Genomic DNA, 18,066 nt, shown 5'->3' with positions numbered 1-18,066 from the left:
TTATTAGGTTACTGGCAAAGGACTTGAGTGCATGCTTGCTAACAGATAAAAGGCTAGAATTGAAGGAAGATGTTCTTTCAGGTTACTAAGTAAGTGAGAAACCTAAATAACATAAAGATGTCATTTCTCTTCAAAGGAATTAGAAGTTAGAGAAGTAATGCATTGCAGTCCCTGTCATAATCTCTAGTAATGGTCACTAATTAGACTGTTTTCTATATTTTCCCTTTTTTCAGAGACGAACTATTGTTTCAGAACGTTCTAGAAACGTTCGGTTAATCGGGTACATATATGTGGATATAGTTGGCCCTCTGTTTCCATGAATTCAACCAAGTACAGCTTGAAAGTATTGGGGGGGGGGTGCCTGTGCTGTAAACATTTACATTTTTCTTGTCATTATTCCCTAAACAACATAGCATAGCAACTATTTACGTAGCCTTTATATTACATTAGACATTGTCGATAATCTAAAGATGATTTAAAGTTCATGGGCAGAGGATTACCAGGTATGGTGACTTGTGTCTATAGTTCTACCCCCTCAGAAGGCTTAAGCAGGAAGATGGCTTGAACCCAGGAATTTGGACTCACCTTAGACAGGTCTGTCTCAAAAAACAAACAAACAAACAATGATAGCAACAACAAAAAACCCTGCTGGCTGTGGTGGTACATTCTTGTAGTCTCCCTAGATTTGGGGGTCTGTGACGAATCCTGGAACTAGTTCCTCATGAATACTGAAGGGAGACTTTATATATAATATTTCATTTATCTCCTCGAGCACCAGGGAATGAAATGCTGTGCCTTCCTGTTTTTCTTTCAGAGGTACAGAAAATAGAATTGCATTATGGTAGCTGATTTATTTGTTCAAAGTATAGGCATGGAGTTAGAGGCTCATGGTTCTGAGTTTCTGTCTAAGCTGCTTAACCTTTCCAAACTTCCATTGTCAGTATTATCTTTGCACTCTTATACTTTGGAAATATCAAATATTCTGAATCTGAAAGTTCTTAACATGACCATAAAACCTATATAAATATTAGGCAAAGATTAATTTAGATAGAGTCCAAACCTCCTAGAGAGTCCCTTAACTCTGAATATTAAATACAAACTAGACATACAAGTACTTTCAGTCCTTTGATTTAGCCATCTTTTGATGTTGGGTTTTTTGTTTTGTTTGGGTTTTTTGTTTGTTTGTTTGTTTGTTTTTGAGATAGTGTCCTACTGTGTAGAGTTGGCTGGCCTGGGATTTACTATGTAGACCAGGCTGGCCTTGAACTCAGTTCCACCTGCCTCTGCCTCTGCCTCCTGAGTGCTGGGATTAAAGGTGTGCACCATCATGCCCAGCCACATTTAACCATTTTAATGCTAGTGTATCGTTTTTTTTTTTTTAAAAAAAGACTCACAATTAACGTAGTGGTACTTACCATAATCCCAGCACTTGGAGGCAGGCAGAAGGATGCTGTACCTGATAAGGAACAAGACCCTGTTTTAAACAGTAAAAAGCATAGAGGAAATGGCCAAAGTACATGATAAAATTGTATGAAAATATCTATAAAACAAAACACTGTGTGAAGTCAATATAAAAATTCATGTTTAATTGAAAAATACTACCACAAAACCCAGCACTAACAGAAATAAACATAAAAATTACAAATTTGTATTTGTTTCCAGATACAAATGATTCCATGCTATTTGGTAAACTGCACTAATATTACCTTTGCTTTATTTAGTGGCACCATGGTTTTCATTGGTGATGGATAGACTCGTGATTTTTTTTTTCTTTTTTTAAGGTTTTTTTTTTTTTTTTTTTTTTTTTTTTTTTTTTGGTCACAGTTTCTCTGTGTAGCTCCAGCTATCCTGGAACTCCCTGGAACCAAGCTGGCCTTAAACTCATAGATCTTCTTGCCTCTCTCTGTCTCCCAAGTGCTGAAGTACTAAGATTAAAGATGTTGTTCACCATACCTGGCTAAGACCACTTTTTGATAAGATAATTTTAAGCCACTTTGTTATTGACTAAACATTTATTTTTGTTAATGTGAGAACAAACCCAAACTAAAGAAATACTAAGACACTGACTGATAAGAAAAAAATCTATCCTTGGGGCTGGAGATATAGCTCAGTGGTTAAGAGAACTGGCTGCTCTTCCAGAGGTTCTGAGTTCAATTCCCAGCACCCACGTGGCAGCTCACACCTGTCTGTAACTCCAGTTCCAGAGGATTCAACACCTTCAAACAGACATATATGCAGGCAAAAACAACAATGCACATAAACTAATAGTAAATATTATTTATTTAAAAAAAAAAGAAAAATTCTGCCTCCTAGCACACACTGGAGGGTCATGAGTTCAGGGTCAACTCTGAACTACAGAGTGAGCCTCTGAAATCAAAAAAGAAAGACCTGCCTCTGTAACCCCACCCACTGAATTAATTTTGCTCAACAAGCCTAATCTTTTAAAGGCAAGTGATGTTTAATATTCTTATTGACATTCAGTCAATGCTAGTTGCACAAATTCAATTGAAGTAGATGTAGTGACTTTTAACAAGAAATGCTCTCCAGCCGGGCCGTGTGGCACACGCCTTTAATCCCAGCATTTGGGAGGCAGAGGCAGGCGGATCTCTGTGAGTTCGAGGCCAGCCTGGTCTCCAGAGCGACTGCCAGGATAGGCTCCTAAGCTACACAGAGAAACCTTGTCTCGAAAAACTAAAAAAAAAAAAAAGAAAAAAAGAAAGAAATGCTCTCTTTTATGAGCACATTCTTGGGGCTGGAGAGATGGCTCAGAGGTTAAGAACACTGGCTGTTCTTCTGGAGGTCCTGAGTTCAATTCCCAGCAAGCATGTGGCTCACAACCATCCATAATGAGATCTGGTGTCTGGTGCCCTCTTTTGGCCTGCAGGTAAACGTGTAGACAGAGCACTCATACATTAAAAAAATACATAATAAATAAATCTTTTTTTTTTATTGTTGTTGTTGTTGTTTTTTGAGATAGTGTTTCTCTGTGTAGCTTTGGAACCTATTCTGGCACTCACTCTGGAGAAAGGCTGGCCTCGAACTCACAGAGATCCGCCTGCCTCTGCCTCCTCAGTACTGGGATTAAAGGCGTGTGCCACCAATGCCCGGCATAAATAAATCTTCTTTTAAAAAGCACATTCTTACTGAAGTGGTAACTTATTTAATGGTTTGTTCAAGGCTCTGTACAACCCATGAGTTGTATTTTTTCAGACTAAGAAACTACACCATAAACCCCGTTGTGCTTTACCACTTCATCATCTTGCTATAGAGAAGTTAACTTGAAGCTACTTTGGGGCTAGTTTGTGGGGTTTTTTTGGTTTGGTTTGGTTTTTGGTTTGGTTTTTGTTTTGTTTTGGTTTTTTGTTGTTGTTGTTGTTTCATTTTGTTTTGTTTTTTGATAGAGGGTTTATCTCAGACTGCTTTGGAGTCTGTCCTAGAGCTTGCTCTGTAAACCAGGCTGACCTTGAACTTACAGAGATATGCTTGCCTCTGCTTCTGAGTGTGCACCACCAACACCCAGCTTTGGGGCTAGTTTGTTAAGGCGACTGAACTTTATGGGCAAAGATATCCATATAGAGCCACAGGAATGACTAGGTTCAAGAAAGGTGACCATACCAAATGCTGGAGAGGATGTAGAGTAACCAGGGTGCTCAGATGTTGTTCACAGATGTGCAGGAATAGTGTCTCCAGTGCTGTAGCAGTTCTGCTGAGACATGATTGACAGACAGTAATTCTGCCAGGTTCAGTGAGTTCTGTGAGTTTGGGAAACAAGCTAGAGTCAAATGCCAGCAGCACAGCATTTCCATTTCTTGCCTGTCCCTTAAAGCTAGGTTGGTGTTTTGTTTTGTTTTGTTTTGTTTTGTTTTTTGAGACAGGGTTTCTCTGTGTAGCTTTGGAGCCTATCCTGGAACTCACTCTGTAGACCAGACTGGCCTTGAACTCACAGAGATCCACCTGCCTCTGTCTCCCAAATCCTGGGATTAAAGGCGTGCGCCACCAAAACCCAGCTGGTTATTTTTTTCTACCCTAAGACCCAACAGACAACTGTTGTGTTTCTGCCATGTTTTGCCTGTTCTAGCATTTGGTGTGAGTGGAGTCGGTGTGTGGCATCTTGCTCTGGTTATGCTTAGCAAGAGCCCTGAGATTCTTTGATGTTAATATGTATTCTTAGGACCTGTTATCAATTTCCACACTAATGTAAGACTTAAAAAATAAAACCCTCAGAGCAGTGTTTGTCCCTGATAATAACAAGGTGATAAAAATTAGCTACAGAAAGGTGTGGGGAAATTTACTGGCAAAATAGAAAAGTCCTCTGTACTGATAGAATTACAAAGATACAGCATTTGTCAACATTATACTGCTAATATCTAAATGTATTTAAATTTTATTTGGACAAATAGGTAAAAACCAAGCCAGGTGTGGTGGTGCATGCCTTTAATCCCAGCACTCAGGAGGCCGCAGCAGGTGGATCTCTGGGCTATCCTGGTCTACATAGTAAGTTTTAGGACAGCCAGGGCTACAAGTCAATCTTAGCAACTGTGAAGGTCTAAATAATTTATCTTATCGGGTTATAATACAGTAAAACTAGAAATCAGTAGCAAAAAGGAAAACAGTTCTGGAAATTTGCAGGAATCGTATAAATGCATGGAGACAGACAGTATAATCACTGAAGAAGGGGGGGGGGCTAAAATCCTAGAATCAAATTAAATGAAGCACAAGCTAAGGCAATTGTAAGAGGAATGTTTATAGCTAGGAGTGCTCACATTTAAAAGTTAGATTCAGATACCCTAATGATACACCCCAAGGTTTTAGAAAAATGGTAACAATCCAAGCCCCAAAGCATAGAGCAGGAAGACATAGTCAAGATTGAGACAGAAGTTCATGAATTGCATACTGAAAGAACAACATGTAGACAGTTGTTCAAGATTGGCAAACCCCTGGCCAAATTAGCTAAGAGAAAGAGAGGGAATACACAGAAATTAGAAAGGAAGAAGGAGTGGTTACCACAGAGTACAAGAAAAAGGGGGGGGGATAAGCTCTTAAGTGGGTGAGTTCCTTGGAAGGTATGACCTACCAAAACTAAATTACCATGGTATAAACAACTTAGGGCAGTAGCAATCAGTGAAGACTCAAGTTATAATTAAGTCTCCAACAAAGGAAGGTCCAGGACCAGATGGATTCACTGCTGAATTTTACCAAACCTTTGAAAAACAGCTAGGATCACTGCCCTCCAGCTGTCCCACTCAACAAGTACAAACACTGCCAAATTCATCCGTGAAGCCAGGGTAACCCTAGTACCAAAACCAGATAAGGAGAATGTTTTCATTTGTGTAGTACCTGCATTTGGGTGTACAGGTATTTGAGTGAGTGAGTGTGTGTGTGTGTGTGTGTGTGTGTGTGTGTGTGTGTGTGTGTGTGTGTGTGTGTGTGTGTTTGTTTTCGGTTTGCATTTGCATTTGCGTATGCGCTTGTGTGTGCACGAGCACCCATGCATGCATGCATGCATGCTTGCTTTCGTGAAAGCTAGCAAGGGAATCCTGGGAGTAGAGGAAGATAACATATGGGACTTGAAAACAGGGCAGTAGAACAGTTGTGATGATAAAGCAGAAAGAGGGATTGACGGGAGGAAGAAAACACTTGGGAGGGAGACAGGAGAGGGTGTGAACAGATGTTGACAGTGTGGTGGCACTTGACTATGGAGAGGCTATGAGAGGAAATCCACTGTGTTGTAAGCTAACATTAAAAATGAGCACAATGAAACTGAATTGAGCAGTGGTACTTTTGAAAGTGAATTCTAAGTGTGGAGGCTCATACTATTCTCACTTAGCTCTAATATTTATGTGACTGAGTGTCATGAGAATGTTTGTTAATGAAGTTGTGATTAATTAATTTCAATTAATTTCAAATGTTAATTTTAAATGATCCAGTCTCATAGTAAAAAGTAACACTTCTTCTGGACAGCCATGAAGAACTGTACTCAGGTCGTCCTTATGGAGCCCTTGATTCAGGCTTCAATAGCGTGGATAGTGGAGATAAGAGATGGTCAGGAAATGAGGTAAGTGTTCTTCTCTTCGTATGATTCAGAAAAAAAAATTTAAATTAACAGGAATATCTAAATTGGAATTCAGTTTATTTCATAAAATAGAGAAACATTAAATAAAGGGCAAAACCCCCACATAGTCTTACCAAACAAGAATTCTACACTGTTCGTCTCATGTAAGGATAGGAATAGGAATTGAGGTGGTTAAAACTGAAGCCTAATTGGCCCATGGTAACATGGCTCTAGCTCTTAGAAGCTCTAGCTCCTAGAAGACTGAGGCAGGAGGACCATGAATTTGAAGATTGATCTATGTAGTAGTTCCAGGACAGCTTGCATTGCATAGCAAGTCTCTGTCTCAAACAAAACAATTTAAAAAAAAAAAATCCTGACATGTAGAACTTGGGCTGGATGATCTGGAGGGGCGCTGGAAGCTGAGGTAAACAGGATGCTAAACTAATGGGTAAAGAGGTGGAGCCTGACCCAGGTGTTAGCTCAATGGTGGAGCTCTTCCCTGGCTCTGGGCAAGGCTCTGCTTCAGTCCTACAGAAGGTGGAACATCTTAGTGAGTTCATTCACATGCCCCAAAATACATGGGTTTTTTATTCTTTTTCATTAGTATTATATTTTTTTGTCATTTAAAATTACTAGATGGGAGTTGGTGGCACATGCCTTTGATCCCAGCACTCGGAAGTCGGAGACAGGTAGATCTCTGTGAATTCAAGGCCAGCCTGGTCTACAGAGCAAGTGTCAAGACAGGCTCAAATGCCATACAGAGAAACCCTGTCATGAAAAATAAATAAATAAATAAAATTACTAGAGTATATTTTAGCTATGAATTAAATGACTACACTTTTGCTAGAGGGACTGGTAACCAACATTTTCTAAGATTGCTTCATTAAGAGTTCAAAACAGAAGCCTGATGCACATGCCTTGAATGCTTTAATCCCAGCTCTCTAGAGGCAATAGCAGATGGAGCTCTGTGAGTTCAAGGCCAGCCAGGACTACATAGTTCCAGGTCATCCAGGGCTGCACAGTGAGACCCTATTAAACATAAATAAGTAAATAAATCAAATAATAAGTAAATCAAAACAAATTAAAATGAGATTACAACTTAGTTACAATTTGTAGTTACATATGTAGATCTTGGTGACTATGTTCATGAATATTGCATTGTATATATATGTAGATAATTTAAACCCATGTAAATACTTACAGTTCTGAATATCCTTCTATTTTTATTCATGTGGTAAAATTTGCCATTCTAAAGTACACATTTTAGTTGTATTAAATATGTTCACAGAATATACAATATTCACTGTCAATTCCCAAAACTTTTTTGCTTTATATTCTTCTTTGTAAATTTTAGTTTCTATCCGTGTACTTTATATTATCTAAACTTGGGAATGATGGATTTTTTGTTTGTTTGGTTTGTTTGGGGGGGGTTGTTTGTTTATTTTGTTTTGTTTTTAGGGTTTCTCTGTGTAGCCCTAGCTGTCCTGAACTCACTCTGTAGACCAGACTGGCCTCAAACTTGCAGAGATCTGCCTGCCCCTGCTTCCTGAGTGCTAGGATTAAAAGCACACAACACCACAACCCTTGGGAATTATGGGAGGGTTTTGTTTTGTTTTTTTGGTTTTTGGTTTTGTTTTTTGTTTTTGTTTTTTTTTTGTTTTTGTTTTTGTTTTGTTTTTGTTTTGAGACAAGGTTTCTCTGTGTAGCTTTGGAGCCTATCCTGGCACTTGCTCTGGAGACCAGGCTGTCCTCGAACTCACAGAGATCCGCCTGCCTCTGCCTCCCGAGTGCTGGGATTAAAGGCATGTGCCACCAGGAAATTATGGTTTTTAATGTTTCTGCTTTTTTTAAGCCTACAGATGAATTTTCAGATCTGCCTCTTCGAGTGGCGGAGATTACTAAAGAGCAAAGACTTCGGAGAGAGAGCCAGTACCAGGAGAATCGAAACAGTGTGGTAGTCACAAATGGCGGAGGTAAACAAGATTCTGATGATATTTAAAGCCTTTTTAGTTAGCTTGTTTTGTTTTATAACCTGCTCTCCTGTTGCCCAGACTGGCTTCAAACCCAGAATAACTTGGAACTTCTGCTCCTCCTGCCTTCTCCCCAGCCCTGGGAGTACAGGTGCGTTCTACCACACCTGGTTTTGTAGTGCTGAGGATTGAACCCAGGGCCTGTGTGTAATAGGAAAGGACTTCACCAACTGAACCTAGCTCCTGCCTTAACGTTGTTGTTGTTTAAGGAAGAAATAGTTTGTTTTGGCTTAGGGTTCCAGAGGGTTCCAGGCCACCATGGTGAGGAAGATATGGCAGCATGCAGGGAAGGCATGGTGTCACAAGTAGGGAGTTTGTGATGTCTTTGTCATTCCCACTCTTTTATCTTCCTATCTGTATCTCCTTCATGATTCTAAAGACTTCTGTTCATATATGACAAAAAAAAAAAAGGTTTGTCATTGGGATGAAATTTTAATTTCTCTATATGTTCAGTTTGTAATTAAAAGTATTTCTCACGCTTACTTCAGGGGAAACTTTAGCAAGGACAGTTTCCTTGCTAAAGTGTCTACCAGCCTATATCTGGAGTAGTTCTTTTTATCTTGGTCTTATTACAGTATTCTTCCCGTAATTAGAGTCTCTTTTTAAGATTCTCCATTTAAAGAGATTTCTTGAGCTCTTTGATCAATGATGTTTATCTGCTTGTGTTTGTTTTTCACTTTTAAAAATAGAGTTATTTGTTTATTGGGAAGGAGTATACCACCACAGGCATGATGAGGTTAGAGGACGACTTTTTCTCTCCTTCCATCTTGCAGATCCCAGGGATCAAATTCAGGTCATCAGGCCCAGCAGCAAATGCTCTTGCCTACTGAGTCATTTAGCCAGCACTGTTTTAAAATGAGTTTTTACCCCATTATCCAGGCTGACATGCAGCCCCTGGATTCAAGTAACCTTCCAGCCTCCTGAACATTGGGGACTATAGGTGTCTACCAGCCCATCCTCCAGGGCATGTCTTAGTGTCGACTTTGTTTTCCATCTGAAATGGTGTTGTTTGCAGCTTCTGAAAACTAGCTTTTCTTATTCTGACACTGAACTTAGCAGTCATTTTTATGAAATAAACAGTTCTCTCTGCTTCCATGTACTTCTGAAGCAGAGTTTAGCATTCTATTCTGTATTCTTCCAGTTTGAATTTTAAAGCCTTAGGTTCAAATTTTGAGGGCCAGTGCTGAGGGAAAAATTACATCGATTTTCTAGAAATGCACATGTTTTTGAGAAGCAGTTTCATTTTTAATGAAGTCATTTGTTTTTTGTGGAGTTTGGTGGTGTTGTTTTCTCCTCTCTGGCTTACATTCTTCATTTCTGTTACTTATGAAAAATAAGCTGATTAACAATAAAGACACTTGACGTCAACCTCTCACCTCCACATGTACACATACATGTGCACATACAGCCATACACACGCTTGCACACATGCATACACCACAGATATATCCAGCATACAAATTTAAAAGCTGAAATGTGGCTTTTCTGAATTGAGATATAACTACAAAATCTTCATCAAAGTTTGACTGTACTAGTCTGGATAATATGAAAGCCTGATGTTGTTTTCTTGAAAAATGTTCTTAATATGTAAACTATTTAATTGAACAAATTACAGCATATAGAATAAATGAATGTGTGTGTGAGTGTGTGTGTGTGTGTGTGTGTGTGTGTGTGTGTGTGTGTGTGAGAGAGAGAGAGAGAGAGGGAGAGAGAGAGAGAGAGAGAGATTTCTAATATAATGTCACCTTACAACTTTTTTTATCCTTTTAGATCTGAATAAACTTATAATACAAAATTCAATTTAATATAAACCAGTTCAGTTAAATTCAGGGTTCTGACACAGTGGGACAACATAAAACAATGGTTGGTGTTTAATATATTGCTTGAGAAACGTCTCGCAGTGAGGCATCTTCCAGTGTGCCGTTTTAACTAGCTGTTAAAAGTAGGTAGCTTCAACAATTACGGACATCCAGAAGCTTAGCAGATGAAACCATTCTATGGCCATGTCCCCAGTTGCCTCCCTTTCTTCTTCTAAAGTGTCTTTTTTAGCTGAGTAGACATTTATAACTTATGAGATATACTTTCCAGTCAGTATTTGATTTTTAGCAAAGTATCTTGAGAAGAAAAAAATTCTTCAGATGACTCCGTTTCACTCACAGATTGCTGCAAAAGTATCCAAAGCATTGACCTCTGGCACATAATTTAAATAGGGAAATCTTTGTTCTCTCTTTTTTTTTTTTTTTTTTTTTTCAGTTTGAGCTACAGGAAGGGAAGCAGTCAATAAGTTTCTTCTTCTCCCATATCTTTTGTTGTCTTCTGCTCTCTTCTGAGTTAATGGATGCATTTTCTGAATCCCAAACTAATGAAAGGACACAGCTGTCTGTCTCTAAGCTGTAGCCTACCAGCCAGCTTCTGTCTCACAGACTCCAGACTGCCTGTTTAAAACACTGCTGAGCCATCCAGAGAAAATACATGTCAGAGTCTGCATTTCAATGACTCACCCTCAGTTGTTACAATCTTTAGTGTATATGGACTAAGGTTTTCAAGAGATGATTTTTATAAGGGGCTGTAGAGTAAATACTAAAGGCTTGTGTCATAGAACAAACACAAGGAAAAGGGAGAATATAATTTAACTTTATTGACTGTTTAACTTTGAATTTCTCTCTCTCTCTCTCTCTCTCTCTCTCTCTCTCTGGGGTACAGTGGAGCATGATCTAGATCAGATTGACTATATTGACAGCTGCACTACAGAAGAAGAAGAAAACGATGTCAAACAGCCCAAAGGCTTGGATAGCAGCAGTCTCAGCTCACAGTTCATGGCATACATTGAACAACGTCGAATCTCCCATGAGGTAGTATCCCCATTCTAGCCTAAAGAAATTACTATCCCCTACTGAAAACAATCACGCTGGTATAAATTGCAGTCGTAATACGTGATTTATTGGTCAAGGCCTATATGTTTTATTTTCCTTTACAGTTTTGTTCTTGGATTTTTCAGATTTAATTTGGAAAAATCAGGAAGTAGTCTCAAGAATGGTTCAAGTTTTATTCTTCAGATAAGAAGGCAGATTTCACTCATTTGAGGATGCAGTAAAAGGAGACCCAAGAGTGACGCCTGAGCATGGCCTCATTCCTTTGAAGAAAGTGCATGGCATAGGATACTTTTCCTTTTTATATTGTTTTGCTTTCTGACTGGCTTTTTTTTCCTTCTTGATTGCTTTTCTTTTTTATTATTGCTAACTATAAATCATAATTTGATAGATAATTAATTTAACCAAGGTTGACTTTTGAGGAAACATTCAAGTTACCCACCCATAGAATAATAATATTTAATTATACTGGTACTTTTATCCTAAGCTAACAGAATATAAATTGTTTGCTATTAAAATTCTTGGGTGTCTCTTATAATGAAGCATTGAATTGCCTAAAATACAAGTAAGCATTCAGACCACTGTAGACTCTCTGCCAATTCCTCAAGGGTCTCAAGTAGAATAGCATTCTTCAATGTGTCTAGTCAACATAGTAAAATGGCTTCATTTTAGTGTGTGCTGTGTTAATGTCTGGAGCTTGTCCCAGGCTCTGAGCAGGAGTTGTTTGAGAAACACTAGGGGCCTTTTTGAAGAATGATGTATTTAACTTAGAAATCAAGAATCAGTTGCTTCAAGTGGAGTGCACTGTGGAGTAATAGCATTCCTTAAAAGAATCCTCTGGCTCCTGTTTGAAGGCTTGTGAACACAGTCATTTTTGTTACAGTTCAGAAGACACTTGTCTCTAAAATCAGATAAAATCACATAAATCAAACCCTGTAGCCGAGAGATGATGATAGACCAGTAGGTGATAAAACTGACCTGTGGTTCAAGCTGTTAGTCTTTGCCTAGAGTCAAGAGTTACTTTCTAATAGAATTTAAATTAATAATGCTAATAGTACTCTTTAGAGAAATCTCTTTTCTTATCCTGTCTTCCTTTAATCACTTTATAATGTTAGGTTGTCTGAGTAGAGTGTCTCTGCAGAATGGAACAGAAACTGCTTACTGGCCTGCTGAGCAATGTTGTGTTACTGTTTCCCTACCACATTGTAGAGGCGTCTGTGTGTGCTGTAGCTTTCTAACATGGGGCAGCTTGTAAAGTGTGAGGCAGCAGTGAAAGAAGGTAATGAGCTAATTCAGCATATGCAGTAAGCTTGCCAGTGGGTGAGTGCCGAGGTCTTCTATGTTTGTTTTGAGACAGGGCCTCACTATAGAGCCCTGGCTGGTCTGGAACTCACTATATAGACCATGCTGGCCTCGAACTCACAAAGATCACCTGTCTCTGCCTCCTGAGTACTGGGATTAAAGATGTGCGACACCACACCTGGCTGCTACGGTCCTTCTTATTCTGATAATATTACTCTGTGTAATCACTAATTTATACAATAAGAAGATAACCTGTTAAATAAATTAAATATTCATAGATTTTTTGCATATTTTTTTCATCAAAGCCTATAATACAGCCTATAGGGTTTTTAATGTGTGTTTGTTTTGGTTTGGTTCTGCTTTTGTTCATTTGTATGTATGTGAGTATGTCAGCTCACATACCACAGTGTATCTGTGGAGCTCAGAGGACAGCTTTGTGGAGTTGGGTCTCTCCGTCCAGCTTTCTGTAGTTCTGGAAATCACTCTGAGGTTTCTGGTTTGCACAGCAAGTACCTTCCACACTGACTCATCTCAGCAGCCATTGCTTTTAGTTTCTTGAGATGGAGTCTTTCTGTTACCTAGACTGTCTTCAAACTGAGTTCTTTTGCCTCAGCTTCCCAAGTGCTGGGATTTTAGGCATGCACCAGCACAGCCTGCTAGCCTGCATGCTTTCAGACACAGCTCACAAAGGAAAGTCCTATCAAAATAAATTTCCTAAAGGTAAAACTAATTAAAAAACACAGCATTTTTGATATATTATGTGTTTTAAATTTATTTACTGACTTTTCTTTTTGGTCTAGGGTACACCAGTAAAGCCAATACCTATTAGAGAGTTTCAAAAAACAGAAGACATGAAAAGATACTCACATCAAAACAGGTTTGAAAAAGCAACTCTACTTAATTCTTTCTGTCTTGAAACTCAGTAATAAGACTGTGAGTTGATTTTGGTTTTGTGCAGATGCAAATATAATGAAGACATTTGGTTTGTGTGTACTTTACATGCCATGCATTTAAAAGTAGGTAAGTCTGTATGTGTGTTCACATCATTGTAAAAATGATTTATTGATTCCAAATCCAGACTACCTAAATCATTACTTTAGAATTAGTTAATTTGAAAGTACTTAGTAATAGTGAAATTTTGTGGTGATGGGTGTTTACTTATGAATAGAAAATTTAAAGATTTTCAGAAGCCCCACTTTTTAACTTAAATTTTTGAATGGGTAACAGAAGAGGTTACATTTATTTCCATTCTTACTTCAATTTTGACAGTCTCTCCACTGTACTTAAGAGTCCCCCTATTTCTGAAATTAACTCAATGCTGTTTTTTTTTTTTTCCTAGAACTCTAAAATGTTTCTGCCTATAAACTGTATCACATTAGTTAAATTTTTTTTCCAGTCTTTGGTCTTTGTGTATGAAATCTTAAAAACAGGCTTGATATATCTTTTCTTTTTTGGGGGGGGGTGGTTTTTATTTTTCAAAATTAGGATTCCTCTATGTAGCCTTGGCTGTCCTAGAACTCAGTCTATAGGCCAGCTGGCCTTGAACTCAGAGATCCACCTGCCTCTGCCTCATGGAATCATAGGCATGCAGCACCACACCTCGCTGATATGTCTGTTCTTAAATGACAGTGAATTTACTGTGTAGCATCTATCATCCATCCATAGGTATTCATAACAAAGAGCATGCTAATGCTGTCTCTGGAATTATGGTATAGATGGAATAAAGAAAATGTAAAGGAAGAAGAATGAATTTTTTTATGTGCATTGTTGTTTTGCCATGGGTGTCAGGTCTCCTGGAACTGAAGTCACAGACAGTTGTAAGCTGCCATGTGGGTTCCAGGACTCGAACACAAGTCCTCTGGAAGACAAGTCAGTGCTCTTAACCATTGAGCCATCTCTTCAGCCCCAAATATGAAAATTTTATAACTTGGCCTTTTATACCCATCACTTATTTCTTAGAGGTTTAGTTAAATTTTATATACTTTGAAATTTATCTCATAATGGATATGGCCATTTTCTATAAATGCCCATTAGGCACACACTTGAAGTATTGAGTAAGCAGTTAGGTACTCAAGAGATATGGAGAACTTGAAGCTTAAACAACTGGCAAAAGAGCCTGAGCAGGAGCACTCATAGGGATGGAAAACAAAGGATAATGTTTGAAAGGATAAATGAAAAGGAGGATTTTAAAAATGGAGAAGGCTTCATTCTTCTTCTGTGCTGCCTTCCAGGTAGCTACCATTTCTTTGGCAGCATCATGGCTGCCCTCCAGCATCTGATGAAGCCCAAGGCCACCAAAAAGAGGACCAATACGTTCACTTAGCACCAATCAGAATGATGTGTCAAAACTAAACAAAACTGTTAGAAAGCCAGATATATTGACATTAGGGTGCAGAGGAGATCCAGGGCCAAACTCTGGTGCCCAGCATCAATCAGTAAGGAGCAACAACATGCTCTCCAGTAGCTTCTGGAAGTTCCTGGTCCACAATGGCTAAGCTGGAGGTGCTGCTGCTGAGCAGCAAACCTTACTGTGCTGAGATCGCTCACAGCGTTCCCTCCAAGAACCAAACAGTAGAACAGCACAGCTGGCTGTCAGTCACCAATCCCAAGGCCAGGCTGCACAGCAAAGAAAATGAATAAATAAATAAAACCACAAACCCTTTCAGAAAAAAAGAGAGACAAGGATGAAGTGTCGCATACCACAGATCTACTAGGCTGGGTGAGGATAGGCATGCTGCCTTGGGCAGAGCTTCGCTGCTCAAGTGGCCCAGTGAATGTAAAACGTACAAAATAGAGACTGGGTTTGGCTAGCTTCTTAAAAGAAAGGTCAGTATAAAAGGAGGGTAAAGAAATATGGTATTAGCTGAGCACAGGCCAGGAATCCCAGGCACTCAGGGGCCTGTGGTAGAAGGATCGAAAGTTCAATGCTAGCTTAGACAACTTAATGAGACCCTGTCTCCAAATGTGTAAAAGAAGACAGGGCCTAGAAAAGTCATGCAGTGTTGGAGTCCTTCATTAGCTTCTGTTTTCAAAATGAGATAAATATGGTAGGAGAAGGTATATATTAAATGATTCAAAAACAGTGTTCAGGTGGGAAGAACACATAACCCTACTGGGGATGGGTTTAGCTGGTCCTTTGTTTAGGTTCAGATCATACAGAGATGGCTAATAAAAGCTGTAGGAAGTTTCAGTCTTCAGAGTAGTAAAGCTGGGACAAAGATGTCATTAATTCCTGTCATCCTAAACATGTAGTCATTCCAGTATGTTTTTATGGTCTATGATGACCTGTCGTATCTTTTGTGTATGAATGAACATGTATGTTTGGGAAGATGCAGTGTGTATGCAGGTGTACATGCACATATGTGTATATGCATGTAGAGGCCAGACAATCTCAGGTGGTGTTCCCTAGGAACACATACACCTTCCCAAGATGACTGACTGCAGGCGCTACTAGCAGGTCTAAGGCCGAGCCACCTCTAACGTAAGGGACAGTCTTAAAAATTACCATATGTGAAATGTGAGTAATGCTGTTTGTTGTTGAGACACATCCATGAGTGAAAAGAAATCATGTGGCGGCGTGAAGTATGATAGTGACACACTAGGGGAGGAACAAAGCTGTGGCGGGCCCACAGCACGCCAAGTGGTCTCCATCTTTAACTTCTCTCACCTTAGTTGTTGGCATTACAGGTTCATGTTTCTTCGGTGTGTGTAGTGCTCCATTTTTTTGTTTTTTCAGACAGGGTTTCTCTGTGTAACAGCTCTGGCTGTCCTGGAACTAGCTCTGTAGACCAGGCTGACCTCAAACTCACAGAAATCCACCTGCCTCTACCTCCCAAGTGCTAAGGTTAAAGGCGTGTGCCACCAACGCCTGGTTTAGTGCTCCATTTTTAAGTCCCAGAGCACTTCCCTTTCTCATCTTCTCTGTGTTAAGTGGGGATGATAGAGGAGGAGGAGCTCTACACTACTCACTAGGAAGCGTGGGTTCTAGTTCAGGATCTGACATATGTACCTTCCATTAAGCCCCAAGGGGCTCATTTTTCTTAGTTGTAAAAGTAATGGCTTATACTGCACAGTACCTGAAGTCCCTTTCAGTTCTCATTGATTACCTGGTAGTTGAGAATATAAAATCAAATAGCAGGATTTAAGTCTAACTTTACAACTTATAGACTGTGTCACCTTAGTAAGGTCACTGTTCCTGTGGCTGAAATTCTTAGTTTTCAGCTGAGAATTATAGTAGTTCTTTGTTCATAGGATTACTGTGAGGCATAATCAAGAAACACCAAGTATGTGCGAAATACTTAATACAGTAGCAGTTCATGGTAAGAACCCAATGAGTATTTGTCTGTTTGTCCCAGAAAGATGTTATCCCAAATAATGACATGAGCTTTATTTTATAAATGATAAACCTTGATTTCACAAATATATCAAAGGGGGAAGTCCTGGGTCAACAAGATGACTCAGCAGGTAAATATGCTTGCCACCAAGCCTGACAACTTCAGTTTAATCCCTGGAGTCATACTTGCAGGCCAAACACTGCATTCATAATAAATAAATAAATCTTTGAAAAACAAAACTAAAGAAAAAGAAAGGACCATTTTGAGATGTTCTCCATGAATTGGAGTCTGTCTTAGTTAGGGTTTCTGTAGCTGTGGTAAAAACATCACAATCGAAAACAACTTGGGAAGAGAGGGGTTTATTTCACCTTAGTTTGTAAGACCATCAGTGAAGTAAGCCAGGGTAGGAAATCAGGTGGGGACCTGGGAAGTAGGAACTGGAACAGAAGCCATGGATTCATGATACTTACTCATGCTCAGCCTGCTTTCTTATGCACTTCAGAACCCCCTGCCTAGGGGTGGTATCACCCACAGTGGGCTGAGCCCTCCCGTTTCAAACACTAAGAAAATGCCACACTGGTGTGCCTGTAGGCAAATCTAGTGGTGCCACTTTTTCAGTTCAGGCTTCTTCCCAATGACACCAGCCTGTGTGAAGTTGACATAAAAACTGACCCATCACCGGGCAGTGGTGGCACACACCTTTAATCCCAGCACTCAGGAGGCAGAGGCAGGTGGATCTCTGTGAGTTCTAGACCAGCCTGGTCTACAAGAGCTAGTTCCAGGACAGCCTCCAAAGCCACAGAGAAACCCTGTTTTGAAAAACCAAAAAGCAAAACAAGCAAACAACAACAACAACAAAAACCTGACCATCACAGAGTCTTTAGAAAAGAAATTTGTGTCCTTAATATGTGATAAGATCCTACCAGAGAAAAGATAGGCACATTAAGTGGGGTGGTAGTCCTAAATGTCAGACTAAAGAATTTGAGCCCCTGAGTTGACTTCTAACACTAGCAAGAAAAAGAAAAAAGAATATTATTTTTTAGGTGTTGAGACTACAAGAACTTAGAGTTTGCTTCTGTTTGCCTACTAGCTTATTGATGTCAGTGAAGCACACATTGTTTGCAGAGGCTGGAAAAATGTAACCCTGCTTGAGGAAGAAAATAAATACCAAACTGTAAAATGGAGGAGAATAGTGCTGTTTTTGTGTTTGTTAAGCATCACGTAGAGCCTCGCCTTTTCCTTCAGAGTAAAAATCAATAGAATTTTTACTTTGTTGCATAAGATGCTCTGTAAGTGTAGTCCCCGGGTTTCTACCGCAGCCCAGGTTTCTGTTGATAAAATAGCTGTGTCCATCAAGGCATCTCAGTTTACACATCTCTTGTTTCAGTGATGGTAGGAAAGTGGGTAACAGCTCTGCATGTTACAAAAAAAAAAAAAAAAAACTTTTTGAAAAGTGCTCTCAACCAACTGTCATCAGT

At 39.3% G+C, this 18,066-nt stretch overlaps 1 protein-coding gene across 7 annotated transcripts in view; it reads left to right on the top strand.

Moving 5' to 3' along the window:
* Lrch3 (leucine rich repeats and calponin homology domain containing 3) overlaps positions 1–18,066 on the top strand; it is a 96,890-nt gene that overhangs the window by 46,442 nt on the left and 32,382 nt on the right. For all 7 annotated transcript variants that reach the window (XM_035444625.1, XM_035444623.1, XM_035444624.1 and 4 more), the window contains exons 7-10: positions 5,962–6,055; positions 7,905–8,025; positions 10,786–10,934; positions 13,055–13,131. In XM_035444625.1, coding sequence (XP_035300516.1) covers positions 5,962–6,055; positions 7,905–8,025; positions 10,786–10,934; positions 13,055–13,131 — 441 coding nt within the window. The remainder of the gene's footprint in view (positions 1–5,961; positions 6,056–7,904; positions 8,026–10,785; positions 10,935–13,054; positions 13,132–18,066) is intronic.

Source organism: Cricetulus griseus, chromosome 4 (assembly GCF_003668045.3).
Source record: "Cricetulus griseus strain 17A/GY chromosome 4, alternate assembly CriGri-PICRH-1.0, whole genome shotgun sequence".
NCBI classification, from domain to species: Eukaryota; Metazoa; Chordata; class Mammalia; order Rodentia; family Cricetidae; genus Cricetulus; species Cricetulus griseus.
This window is presented reverse-complemented; position numbering and strand designations above follow the sequence as displayed.